This window comes from Pteropus alecto, unplaced genomic scaffold, assembly GCF_000325575.1.
Source record: "Pteropus alecto unplaced genomic scaffold, ASM32557v1 scaffold71, whole genome shotgun sequence".
Taxonomy (NCBI): domain Eukaryota; kingdom Metazoa; phylum Chordata; class Mammalia; order Chiroptera; family Pteropodidae; genus Pteropus; species Pteropus alecto.
In genome coordinates, this window is record NW_006433024.1 from 20,218,055 (window position 1) to 20,230,922 (window position 12,868).

General features: G+C 50.7%; 4 protein-coding genes across 8 annotated transcripts in view; 2 read left to right on the forward strand and 2 right to left on the reverse strand.

Annotated features, from left to right (window-relative positions):
* The window catches only part of KBTBD4 (kelch repeat and BTB domain containing 4), a 4,495-nt gene extending 440 nt beyond the window's left edge, over positions 1 to 4,055 (reverse strand). Inside the window, exons 1-5 of one of the 5 annotated variants that reach the window (XM_015586397.2) lie at positions 3,871 to 4,055; positions 2,450 to 3,067; positions 1,653 to 1,759; positions 1,178 to 1,198; positions 1 to 1,146 (exon numbers count right to left, since the gene is read on the reverse strand). The exon at positions 1 to 1,146 is cut by the window's left edge and continues 440 nt beyond it. In XM_015586397.2, the coding sequence (XP_015441883.1) occupies positions 307 to 1,146; positions 1,178 to 1,198; positions 1,653 to 1,759; positions 2,450 to 3,038 (1,557 nt within the window). In that variant the 5' untranslated portion in view covers positions 3,039 to 3,067; positions 3,871 to 4,055 and the 3' untranslated portion in view covers positions 1 to 306. The other 4 variants (XM_015586395.2, XM_015586394.2, XM_025044107.1 and 1 more) reach the window with 4 other exon arrangements.
* On the forward strand, positions 4,047 to 8,461 carry NDUFS3 (NADH:ubiquinone oxidoreductase core subunit S3). Its single transcript, XM_006908122.3, has 7 exons — positions 4,047 to 4,199; positions 4,311 to 4,376; positions 5,238 to 5,335; positions 5,546 to 5,695; positions 6,595 to 6,720; positions 7,028 to 7,147; positions 8,212 to 8,461. Exons 1-7 carry the CDS (start codon positions 4,136 to 4,138, stop codon positions 8,377 to 8,379), a joined length of 792 nt encoding a protein of 263 aa, XP_006908184.1. The 5' UTR covers positions 4,047 to 4,135; the 3' UTR covers positions 8,380 to 8,461.
* A 129-nt stretch (positions 8,462 to 8,590) lies between these two features.
* On the forward strand, positions 8,591 to 12,473 carry FAM180B (family with sequence similarity 180 member B). The gene is made up of 3 exons (XM_006908124.3): positions 8,591 to 9,702; positions 10,514 to 10,584; positions 10,796 to 12,473. The coding sequence occupies exons 1-3, from the start codon at positions 9,438 to 9,440 to the stop codon at positions 11,189 to 11,191; spliced, it is 732 nt and encodes a 243-aa protein (XP_006908186.1). The 5' UTR covers positions 8,591 to 9,437; the 3' UTR covers positions 11,192 to 12,473.
* The window catches only part of C1QTNF4 (C1q and TNF related 4), a 3,383-nt gene continuing 2,903 nt past the window's right edge, over positions 12,389 to 12,868 (reverse strand). Inside the window, exon 2 of the mRNA XM_006908157.2 lies at positions 12,389 to 12,860. Within this exon, the coding sequence (XP_006908219.2) occupies positions 12,474 to 12,860 (387 nt within the window). The 3' untranslated portion in view covers positions 12,389 to 12,473. The remainder of the gene's footprint in view (positions 12,861 to 12,868) is intronic.

The window sequence follows — 12,868 nt, forward strand, 5'->3', positions numbered from 1 at the left end:
GGGAGGCTGTGCCTAAGATCCATAAAGAGGCTTGCTCTAAGCAATCTGCAGTGACGCATAGGATTGCCAGATAGCAGAAAACAGGCTGGCCTACTCTCAGTTCAAGCAGCCAGCTGAGCAACAGCAGTCTAAAAAGCCCCAAATGGGCCACCTCTATGGGTTCAGGGGAGGGCTGAGTGCTGCCTTTTGAATATGTACCAAAAAATAACATCGTACTCTGAACTGGAGCCTCGGGGACTTCAAGTTTGGATGGGTAGGTGCTCAAAAAGGGGAGGACAAAAGTCAGCTGCTTGTCCTTTCACAGCCTTAGGCCAACACAAACTGCAAATTGGTAAGCAGCACCTTAATGCCTCTGGTGACAGTTACAGCTGAAGTGGCAGGGTCAAGCTTGTAGGTGTTGGCATCCTCCTTTTTATATCGGTCCCGAAAAACATAAATGCTCCCATTACAGCTGGCGATCTTCCAGAGGGATGGAGCAGAGCTCCAGGCTTCAGGAAGGCAAAGCCTTGTAAAGCTATCTAGCAGGGGATTATAGCACACCAGGGAGTCCCCTTCAGCCACGATGAACACCAGATCTTTATGAACAGCTGCATGCATGCGGCCTGCGAAAGGCAGCACATAGGGCTTCACATGGCACTTGTCTGTCTCTGTGTCAAAGCACTGGATGAGTCGGGAAGGTTTGGTAAACAAGTCCAAGTCACCCTCCTCCCCCCCTAGTAAGTAGATGATCCCGTTGAGGTTGGCTCCAGCGGCCCCTGACACGGCTACCTCTAGCTGGGTTGTCTCTGTCCAGACGTTATCACCTACCCGATAATAGATAACTGCATTGGAGAGGCTATCCTTTAGTGTCTTGCCACCCAGTGAATATATGGCATCTTTCTCAGGCACAGACACCAGGGTGTGCTGGAGCCGGTCTCGGGGCAAGGGCGCACACCACTCCCAGTCCACAGTGGCGTTGTTGCACTTCCACATGCGCCGTGGGATAGACCCTCCCACCACGTACAAGTCTCCACCATGCTTGCAGGCTGCCGTGATCTGGTGGCACAAGCTGTTTTGGCCACTTACACTGATGGAGTCGTCTTCTGCACAGTGCAAGGACACAGCCAACGAGTGAGTACGAGATGACTCTTTCCTGATCAGATAAATGTGCACGTTCTCCTCTTTCCCGCAGATAAATGTGCACATTCTCCCCAATTTCCTATTGACAAAATTAAAATTATAAATGATATCGGTTCTAGGCTAAGGCTCGGCTGAGACGCATACCCTTAAGATACTGGACCATACACTTTTATCTTACTCTAACGTATTCCCTTCTAGTTTGTGTCATCCTGCTCTCTTCCAATCACTTTCAGGAATTTTATGCTAGAACAGAGAATCTGTCATACTCATCCTTTGAGCTTTTTAAAAACTATGTCTGAGCTGGTGCTTCAGACAAAGGGTGCTTAGGATTGTTAAGGCAATGATGAAAGTAGTTCTCTCAAGGAGCTTTGGAGCTCAGAAGCTGGTGGCTTCTTGGCTCATTCATCCTCCTTCACAGCTCTTAGTAACTTCAAGCCAGAGACCTTATCACCAGCCACCAAAGAGGCCAGGCCAATTGAAGGCTATAACGTGCGGCTATTACAGTGTCCCAACTCTAAACAAATCTGCCTTACCTTTAAGCTAGTCCTGAGTGACTCTGCAAAAGCCTCTCTTTCCTCTTTATTAAAATTGATCCAGGCTTCTATTGCCTCTGTTGGGTTCTGGGAACATGGAACTCCATCTGTGAGAGCCAGAGGAAAGGCATGGTCAACAGGAATCTGACAGAAAGGGAAATTTAGAGCCAAGGGCTTTAAAGATGTGAACCACTTTGTTAGACTGCCACCATTTAGGGGTGTGTGTGTGTGTGTGTGTGTGTGTGTGAGAGAGAAATTAACCTAAAATTGCCTTTTTTAAAAAAAATAAACGGATGGTTTGATGCACTCCCATTTGCCATGGAAGTAATCTACTAGGCTGCAGCACTCATATGTAAAGTATGATTATACCTCAGTTGCAGGGTCAGGATTACCAAAAGTTGGTCTGTAACTTACAAGGTTTTTTAGATATCCCAACTTGTCCATTGTTAATTTACTTAGGTGACTAGTCCCATAGGTGTATGAAAAGTGCAGGGCAGGACAGATGAGTACACTTATGCACAGGAGAGATTAGAGTATACATATAAATGGTTCTTCACTACCTTTTGTGGATAAGTGCTGCTTTCATTTTCTTGGCATCTTCCTCAATAAAGGCCTCTGTCTCTAACAGCAGCTACACTAAATCTCAACTCAATTTCTCCCAGAAAGTATCTAAATTCCTACCAATAATACTATTAACTAATACTGGGAAGCCTGAGGGTTCCTTTGTCCTGAACTAAACATCCATTGAACACCATGCCCAAGTAGCTGGGTATGATATGCCTCCTCCCTCAACTTACCCGAGATGATATCAGTGAGTAGATGGTGGGGCAAGTGGAGAAATTCCTCTGTGCTCTGCAGCTGGGCCAGGTGGGCCTTAGCACAGTGCTTGGCAGCAGTGTAGAGCTCAGGATCACTGTGCCGATCTGCCAGCCACATCACCTGAAGGCAATTCCCCACCTGCACTGTGCGGGCCAAAAACCGAGAACACTCCTCAAAGAGAGATGTCAGCTGATACATGTCTGACACCTCATAAATTTCCTGCAGCTCGTCAGCTCGAAGTTTCACAGTCCCGTGGTAGATATAATCAACCAGGAGCTGGAAAACAGACTCGCTGACATCCTGCAGCACTATCACCCGGTTGTGGGCCTCCTTCAGGTTGGAAGTGAACATGGACCTGAAGAAGCAGCTCTGAGCTGAGAGCACCAGCCTGTGGAGCTGAAACTCCCGGCCTTCCACTGAAATGGTGACATCAGCAAAGAGCTCTTCCTCCAGACACAGTTTCATGATGCCCTGAACCACACGGCCTGAGTGTGAACGATCTTTGAAAGTGTAGTTCACAAAGTAGTTCTCATCCATGGATGCTCCAGGCTCCTCTGGTGATTCCATGGTAGCCAACTTCTCTCTCTGCCAGCTGTCTGCAAAGCAACACCACCCTCAGTAACTTGGGGAATCCACAGCCACAGTCCATTAATCAAACAGTCCAAATTCAGGGAGGAAGAAGGAAAAAGCAAAGTAGGCCCATATTGGCCTTAGTCCTGGCTTTGTCAATAACATCTCTGATGCTCTCCTCCAACCACAACTGGGTTCATTCTCCTGCAGTGGCAACCCCATCCCTAATAAGTCAATAAAATTTCCTACTCTGAGTGTTTCCCTGAGAAAACACTGAATATTCCTTTCCACGATGTAACAAAAAGTTTGGTATTTAGGTCAATATATGGAGAAAGCCTATGATCTTAAAAGCCTGGCAAAAAGCCTTACAAACCAAGTAACTATTGGATATAAAACTAGTGAGGCATTGGGGAGCAGAACCAAACAAAAAAGGCTCCCAAGACCTAGTGAGTGTCCAGGCAGGTCCCCCATACCCGCTCTGAAGCCGCGCGCGCAGGGAGTTCAAATTCCAGTGTGAGTCTTCAGGTCCATATTTGCTCTTTTGTGAGCTTTCCCCCCGCCCTTCCCCGCATCTCCCTAATGACTCCCCAAGGCTCCCTCCCAGAACTCGAGACAGCCCAGACGTCCCCAGCCTGGGGCACGAGGAGGCCTACTGCTACGTGTAGTGTCGCCGCTCCACCTATAGTTACTTGGGAAACGGTCTCCAGGGAAACCGTTCTTCTCTCCCGTCCCCCACTCACTATGCCCCGCAGCCCTTGTCAAAAGCTTAGTTTAGGGAGCAGGGGAGGGATATGGAATGTAGAACCAGAATACCTTCCCCTCATCTCACCCGTCCGGTTCTTTAGAGTCCTCGATTTCTTTCCAGCCGCTGCCAAGCTAGGGCTCTGTTCACCTCACGGTTTCCTCACCTGCTTGCCTTGTTTTATCACCTGCGTTCCCTCCTTTCATTCCGAAGCTCAGAAACCGGAACCTCTGCTTCCTACCCCGCGACTGCCCGGAAGAATATATGATGCACACTTCCGCTTCCGGTCCGTGCCCTTGAGGCTCCGTGTCCTGTGGGTTTTGCTCTGCTGCTTGATCTGCATCCGGAAAACATGGCGGCGGTAGCGGCGAGGGGCTGTTGGCGGGGGTTCGTGGGAGCCGTGGCGCTGCCCAGGGGTGAGCAGGGGACAGTCGGATGAGGCCCGGGGCAGGAGCAGCAGGGCTCCCTGTGCAGGGAGCCCCTCAGGACTCACCTTGCGCTCTTTTGTCTTTTGTCTCCCCGTACAGTGGCGAGGAGACCCTCGGTGTTGTTGCTGCCGATGAGGAGGGAAAGCACTGCGGCCGACACGCGCCGTGAGTATGTGCGAGCCTGGCCCTTCTCGGGACTACAGACGGGGGCCTTTTCATTCCTTTTGTCAGCTGTTTGTCCTTGCTCTGGGATGCCCTTCTCTGTGTCCTGGCAAATCTCTGCTTGTCCTTGGAGCCCTGATTGCAATGGTCTTCACTCTGCAGGCAGAATCGGGCCCTCCTGGAGCCTTTAGAGCCTGTCTCTTATGGCCCTGATTGCCCCCATGTTCGTCTTCATGGTTACTTTTTTCTTTCATTAAACTGTCAGTAGTTTGAGAGCTGGAAACATAACCTTCGGGCCTCAGCCTAGTGTAGAGCCTGCTCACATTAATTGAGTGCTTATTTTGTGCTGGTCACTTTGCGAAGTGTTTTAGTGAATGATCTTATTTAGTCCTCACAACAGTCTTATAAAATCGATAGTATTATGCTCTTCATACTATAGATCAGGAAACTGTTCAGAGAAGTAACTTGCCCAGGGTCACAGCACCAGCTGAGTGACAGAGCAGGCCTGCCTGCTGCCAAGGCAGAGAACACTTAACCATTACCTTGCAGTCTATGATGTGTGGGTACTCAGTGATTTCGGGTTGCATGAGTGAGATATGTGACAGTCAACATAAGCTGACTGGGAGTCAGGAGACTTGCATTTTCCCCTTTTTGGGCCTCAGTTTCCTTATCTTTGTAAAAAAAAAAAAAATGGGAGGGAGGTTCAACTAGATAATCTGTGAGGGCTCTTAAGCCCTGAAATTCTTAGCTTGAGAACCTGCTACCAGCCAGGTGCTAAAGAGATTCACAGAAACCCAAGAGACTGGATGCAGGGCTGGCTGCTGCCTTTGCCATTCCTTTGTTAAATATGCCTTCTCCTTCCAGCCACTGTCAGACCACGGAATGATGTGGCCCACAAACAGCTCTCAGCTTTTGGAGAGTATGTGGCTGAAATCCTGCCCAAGTATGTCCAACAAGTTCAGGTAATATTCACTACTGTTTGGTCTGGGACAAGAAAGAACCATATTCTCAGGTCATGTGGGAGTGGGCATCCCGGTATAAAAAAAACCCCCACAGATTCTTTCATCCCATCTTGGGCTTCTTTCTCTACCTTAAACCAGGAGAATCAGCTGAAGTTAGCTGTTCCCTCAGTAGCTCTTTGTTGTCTCTCCCCTCCTGTTCCATGCCTGCAGGTGTCCTGCTTCAATGAGTTAGAGATCTGTATCCATCCTGATGGAGTCATCCCAGTGCTCACTTTTCTCAGGGATCACAGTAACGCACAGTTCAAATCTTTGGCTGATCTGACGGCAGTGGACATCCCCACCCGGCAGAACCGTTTTGAGGTCAGTAAGGAGATTTGAGAAGGTTTGGGAAGAAAAGAAGGGACAGGAAGGTGACAGCTACCACTGGGACCCATAACCTTCTTAGTTTCAGTCTGGGTCAGAGAGTTCAACACAGCAGTTAAACTGGGGCCTCAGAAGCAGGCAGACCTCGAGTTTGAATCCTGGATCTGCCACTTGTAGGCTGTGTAACTTCAAACATTTTGTTTAATCTTTCTGAATTTTAGTTTTCTTATGTGCAAAATAAGTATAAAATTGTCCTTACCTCATAGAGTGGTGTGAGGATTATATGAAATAGTACAGATAGATTGCTAGCATACAATAAGTTTTCAATACTTTTTGATATTTACTGATCATGTACTGTTTACCAGATTCTGGGATTGAGAAAGAAATAATACTGAATACCTGTCCTCCAGGAGTCTCCCATAGTCCCCCTGTGAGCGAGGACACATAAACAGCTTACTGTAATAACATGTAACACATGGGAGGTTATAGAGATGCTATAAGAATGCCAGATGGGCCACTTAGCCCTGTCTGGGAGGCTTCTTTGAAGAGAGAGAATTTTTGTGCTGAATCTTAATGGATGACCAGGAGACCAGGAATTAGCCCAGTGAGGATTAGGGTTTGGGAAGATGGGATCAAACGACATCCCAGACAAAGGGAATAGCATAAACAAAGATAAACATGCTGACATGCTGAGCTATTGTGTGGCTTAGGCCTTTCAAAGTAGTTGTAAGTATAGGAGGATCTTGAGGTTTTGAACTTTGGACGGAAGGCAGGTTCACAGGGCCGAACCCAACCCATCCTATATCTTCATCCTTGGTGCTCCCACTCAGGGACTCCTGCCTCAGACCCTTCAGCCTGTGGCCATCTTGGTTTTCCAGCTCCCTCTATTCTCCTAGATTGTTTACAACCTACTCTCTCTGCGCTTCAACTCCCGGATCCGTGTGAAGACTTACACAGATGAGCTGACACCCATTGAGTCCACTGTCTCTGTGCACAAGGCAGCCAACTGGTATGAGAGAGAGGTGAGTTAAAATAGACACATTAGTCTATGCCATGCCACCCTGAACGTGCTCTATCTCATCTGATCTCAAGCTAAACAGGGTTAGGCCTGGTTAGTACTTGGATGGGAGACCACCTAGGAATACCAGGTGCTCTAGGCGTTTTAATAGATAGATAGATTAGATAGATAAAATAAAATAAAATAGACACGTTGGATCCTGCCTCTGGGCTAGAGTTGCAGAATTGGTTGAAACTACTGGATGTAGCATAGCCGCTCACCCCTGTGTTGGCACTGATGGACTGGTTGCCTGAGGACCTCTTTTTTCCTAGATATGGGACATGTTTGGAGTCTTCTTTGCTAACCACCCTGACCTAAGAAGGATCCTGACAGACTATGGCTTTGAGGGACATCCTTTCCGGAAGGACTTCCCCCTGTCTGGCTACGTTGAGGTGGGAGCCTTGGAACTGGGGCAGCAGCTCAGGGAGGGACTGGCAGGGAATGTGGGGGATCGTGGGTGTGACAGCAAATATGGTTCGTGGATTGTGGTGGTTTAAGAGCATTGGCTCCAGATTCAATTCCTGACTCTACTTTTGTAATCTGGGGCAAGTTTTCTCATCTGCAAAATGGAAACAATAATAGTACTTAAGGTTTGCGATATGCTAAATGATTTATGTGTAAAGCCTGGTGTATTATAAACGCTCAGTTGATGTTAGGCACTATTGTAGTCATTTTAATGACCACGGTAACCTTGAGGACATGCTTAGTCTGTCCCCAAGATCTGAAAGTGGAGTATCATTTTACCCTGCCCTGGATCTCTGAGAAGGGAGCTGACAGGGAAGACACTAAATGTTCAGTCTTTGAGAATGGCCGGAGGCAGGAGCAGTAAGGTGACTACAAAAGCCTTATAAAGAATTTCAGTGCTGCAGGTTGTTTACTAGCAGGAGAAGGGGCTATGGTATACATACAGGTAATTTTGTAGCAAAGTAATTTTTTAGAAATGTTGAGAGTAGCAGTCCAGCCCTTCTCTTTAGTACCCAAATGCTTCTCTTTTGCATGGTTCCATTTCCTTCTCAAGCTACTTCTGGTCAGGACTACTTCCCTCTCATCTCACCTTCAGTCTCCCCTATGGTCCCCCTAATCTGGTTTGCCTCTTCACTCCAGTACCTGTTTGTCCTTACCATGTCCAGCTGATCCTCCAATAACAAGAAAAGCCAAATTGACTGCTTTACATCTTGACAATGTTAATGCCAAGGCCACAGGGCCTGAACTTGAGTGCTTGCTAGTTTAGGTTTACTCTTTTTCAGCTACTGATTTGCTTCCTAATCCTGGGCAAATGCTTACTATTACCTTATGAGAGTGTGGATGGGTGAACAAAGTCAGTTCTGCTGGAACAGGAGCTCAGAGCTCATGATGTGGGTGAAGGAGCTGGAGAAATCACCCATGGCCTTGGAAAAAGTGGGTTTCTTACTGGAACAAGGCCTCAGTGCACAGACTTACCTTTCTCTTTCTGCAGTTACGCTATGATGATGAAGTGAAACGGGTGGTGGCCGAGCCAGTGGAGTTGTCCCAAGAGTTCCGCAAGTTTGACCTGAACAGTCCATGGGAGGCTTTCCCTGCCTATCGCCAGCCTCCTGAGAGTCTCAAGCTGGAAGCTGGAGACAAGAAACCGGAAACCAAGTAGCTTCAGGGAAGGCATGTGGATCCTAGAAAGCGCCTTATCTATAATTGAGTGTCTGTGTAAATAAAATCCTACTTAAAACTCACCACTTCCTCTGTGCTCATGAAGCTTTGACTCTGGAGAGAGGAGATGCAGATGGGTTTTCCTTGCTCCTTTAGACTAACAAAAGAGTGTGTTTTAATGGGACTAAATAGTGCAGTTGCAGACATGATGACCTGAAGCCCTGGATATATTTCTGAAAGAGGGATTCTGGGGCTGAAATTGAAAGATCTCAGTCCACTGGGCTCAGGATGGGTGTGGCATGGCCCTTTCTGAGAACTGGAGGAGGTCCAACAACTGCTGGAGAAAGCCCCTTGTCTGGTGGATCCAGGAGCCTGGGTGGAACAAGGAAACCCCCACCCACCCTTATCCCATCCAAACAGCCACAGGGATCCATGAGCCAACAGCCAGAACCAGGAAGAGCCGCAGCTCATTTTTTGAGGCTTAAACCCTGCATCCTGCTCTTTGCAACCTGATAGCCCATCATGCTTGGGCTAAGGAATCTTCCTAGACTCTAGTCTGAGCCAAGAATTTTGTAAGCAAGCAAAGGAGGTCCCAGAGATGGGGCAAAAGACACTCAGGAACTGTAGATCTGTCTCCCAAGGGATAAGACGCCCTAACTCAGCTGGTCAGGGTCTGTTCAGCCATGGCTGAGTGCCAGAGGTGAAAGTGCTCGGCTCTCTGCCTGTCCATGGGCTAACTGGCCATGCAATTGGAGGACCGGGTTTTGCAGCTGATGCTCTTGGCTGCTGAGGGGCTCCCTGGAGGCTGGGCTGGTCTGGCTGTCAAGACTTGGGCTCAGCTGTAGGATGTCTTGGATGTGAGGACAGAAAGTAAGGTAGTGTTATTGCATGGGCTCTTCCCTACCTCTTGGGAGGGTCAAGCTAGAGCTGTTTGCTACCAAACATTTTTCTATTAACTAAGCATCCCGCCCATCTGGACAGGAATAGGCTGAAGGCTTGACAAGCAGCAGGGAGCTAGGCTCCTACTGCCAACAACCAAAGATTCCACATTTGTAAGGGATGGAAAGAGCCCCTGGGAAGCCAGAACCAGCCCCTCCCTGTTCAGCATTGAAGACTGACACAAAAAGCAAGGAACGCCTGGGCAGCCTGCAGTGGAAAGTTGGAGCCATGGTGTGTGGCAAACGGATGCAGGAGCAGAGAGCAGCTAGGAAGAGTAAGACTCAGAGGACGTGGTGGGGCATGGCGGGGAAAATGCAGTTCCTGGCCTCGCTAATAGTTGCCACTTGCCTCCTCCCTGGGGTGACTACAACCCAGCACCATGCAGGTACCGGGGCTTCAGGGTGGGGTGGATGGGAACCAAGGAAGGCTGCTGGCTGATAGTTAACAGTTGGTTCTATCCGAGCCTGGTAGGGCGTAGGAACTGTGGGCAGGTTCGGTACCAGGCTGACCTGTGCTGTGGGGGCTAACTGTGTGGGCCCCACCCCCAGAACTGGAGAGGTCAAGGTAAAGTCAGGGAGATAGCCCTAGGTGCTCTCAGTGCTGGCCCTGGATAGAATTGGGCCTGGGCTTATTCCAAATGTTGCACAAAGCAGCACCTCTTGATCTGCCCTGGGCTGGGAACAAGCATTCCAAGGGCCTGGCAGCACCCTAGGGTGGGATGAAGGAAGCTGTAACAGACATCCTGTCTTCCACACCATCACTGCTGAGAAGCAAGGAAGAAGTGGGTTCTTCCTAAAGGGGTTCTCAACCTTTGGGGAGGGTCAGTGGCACTGTTAGGTTACACTGTTCCCAGATGCTTATAGGGAGGGGAAGTGGGAAGTAAAGTGTCTTGTGACCCGTTGGCCTGGAGCTCTTGGCCAAGGGAACTGTAGAAGTTCAAGGAGGAGTCCTGGACATTTGCCAAAGTGGTATCTGAGTTTGGGATGATGATTCTGGGATCACAAGACCTATGCCTGGGAGGGTGAATGTCAATGTGCATGTTTGTGTAGGGGGAGGGGAACATGGGATGGCATTCTTGCTCTTGCAGCTAGAAGAACCTCTAGGCACCCTTGCCAGGCAGCTGAGGGGCACTCCTGGGAAGCTGGGATGTTCAGGGCAGATTTTGGCAGGGGCCTGACTTCTCTCTGCTGCCCCAGGGCAGCCCATGGACAGCACCAGCGTGGGAGGTGGCCTGCAGGAGCCAGAGGCCCCGGAAGTGATGTTTGAGGTCTTTCCTCCAGCCTGGGTCAGGGGGGTGGGAGTGTCCACAGGTCCCTAAGTTCAGGGTTGGGAAGGGGGATGTCTCAAGCTGGGTCTGCTGGGGGATGGGAGGCAACCCAGCATGGGTCCTAATGCCTGCTTATGCCCCCCTGGCCCACTCTTGCTCCCTGCCTTGCCCCTGGGACCCCAGCCCACCCCTTACATAAATCCCCTTGCAGCTGCTCTGGGCTGGGCTGGAGCTGAATGTCATGGGGCAGCTGCACATCCAGGACGAGGAACTGGCGTCCACACATCCAGGCCACCGACTCAGGCTTCTTCTGCAGCACAACGTGCCCAGTGACTTGGAGGGTGCTAAGCAGCGGCTGCAGCAGTTCCAGGACCTGCGGAAGGGGCCTCCTCTTAGCCCTTGGGACTTTGAAAATCTGCTCCTCACAGGTCTATCCTGTGTCTACCGGCTCCACAAGGCTAGCGAGGCTGAGGAGAGGGGTCGCTGGGCTCAGGTCTTTGCCCTCCTGGCACAGGAAACACTCTGGGACCTGTGTAAGGGCTTCTGCCCCCATGACCAGCCCCCTTCTCTGGGACCCTGGGCTTTGATCCTTGACCCCTTCCCCTGACCCTTCCCTTTCACTTGCCAGCCTCCCCACCCACACCCCCAAGCCAGACCCATCCTAGGAAAGGACTTCCATCTGATACCTACTTCTTCTTCCTGTGTTCTGGTCTCTGGGCTTGGCTTGTACCCTGGACCCCTGTTTACTCCTCCCCCATCTTCTTCCCTGGGTCCTCATAGGCTAAGAGCCAGGGCTCTAGGTCCCAGGCAGCAGGTGCAGGGCTAAAGGCAGAGTTGTGCATTTTTGGGGTTGAGCAGTGTGTTTAAGAGATGCTAAAAGCAAAGCTGCCAAGTAAGGCCAGGTCAGACCCTCCAACTCCTACCCTGGCAGTTGGTGAGAGGACTTGTAGAATCTAACAGGAACCTGGTAAGCGCTCAGCACCCATTCCTAATTTAGATACCACTTTTAAGCCCAACCAGTGCTCTGGGATCCCTGAACTTCTAAGTTCTCCATTTGGGCTGGGAGAATAGACTGGATATTTTTAGTTTGGTCTGTTGGAGGAAAGAAAGGAAACAGAGGAATATACTTTTCTTGATGGGGGGAATGTTTTTTTTTGTTTGGTCCCTCTTGACAAGGCTTATGAGATGAACACCCTAGAACGAAGTGAGGCTGGGAGGGGGCTGACGGAGAGACGAGCTGCGCCTGGCTGGTATAGCCCTGATCTTGTGTTGCTCATCCTATAAAATGTTCTGTTCCGGCCTCCTGGAGCCTGATTCCTTCCATGTCAGAGTAAGTTGTTTAACCCCTGTCCTGAGCGAATCACCCTCTTTCTCCTGGAAGGGCAGGAATTGGGGCAACCAAGTATCAACTGTTCATCCCATTCACATGCCCTACTGGAAGAAGGGATGTGCTGTTTCCTTGAATCCCATACCCCCAGAGAGGAGGCAGGGTGTTGCCCCTTGTCACAAAAGGGAATCACCCATCAGTGGGCCCTAAGAATGACGTCGAAGGTCAATGGGGAGGAGTCAGAGGGACTGCCTGGAAAGGGACATGAAGGGGAGGCCCACAACGGCTTAGGTTAGTAGGGTTCAATCCAATCCCCACCTACTTGCCCTCCCAGGACCTCACCAAATCCTGCCCTCTGACCTCTCACCCTGACCCTGCACCTGCATTAGTGTCTTCCCACCCCGCCCGGAAACAACAGTGTCGCAGTCAAGACAGTGCAGGACCCTGGGTGACCGCCGCCGGCGCAGGCCTACTTTATTGGCAGAGTCCAGCCGCGCAGGCCGTCATGCTCGCGCCGGCGGGGCGTTCGGGACACGGCCCCGGCTCCTCTCCCGGTGGCAGCTCAGAGCTCCAGGGGCCCGAGGCCCGGCGGGCCGGTGGGGGCGAGGTCGGGGTACACCAGGAAGCCAGAGAAGGTGATGTACTTGCCGTGGTTGCTGTAGGCGCCGTAGCCGTCGTGGTCGTGGCTGAGCAGCCACACGGCGTCGCCGCGCCGCAGCGCCAGCATCACGCTCTGGCTCTGCATCTCGCGGCGCCGCGACGCGCCGTCGTCGTAAATCATGGCCTGCACCTCATCGTGGTTCTTCATCAGCTTCACCGACAGCGTCTTGCGCGGCAGTTTGCCCAGCGTGAAAGAGAAGAAGTAGGCGCCGGGCAGGCGGCAGCGGAACACGCCGGCCGCCGCGTCGAAGTCGCCGCCGATGTTGACGAGCTCGGTGTCGAAGGCGAGAGGCCGGT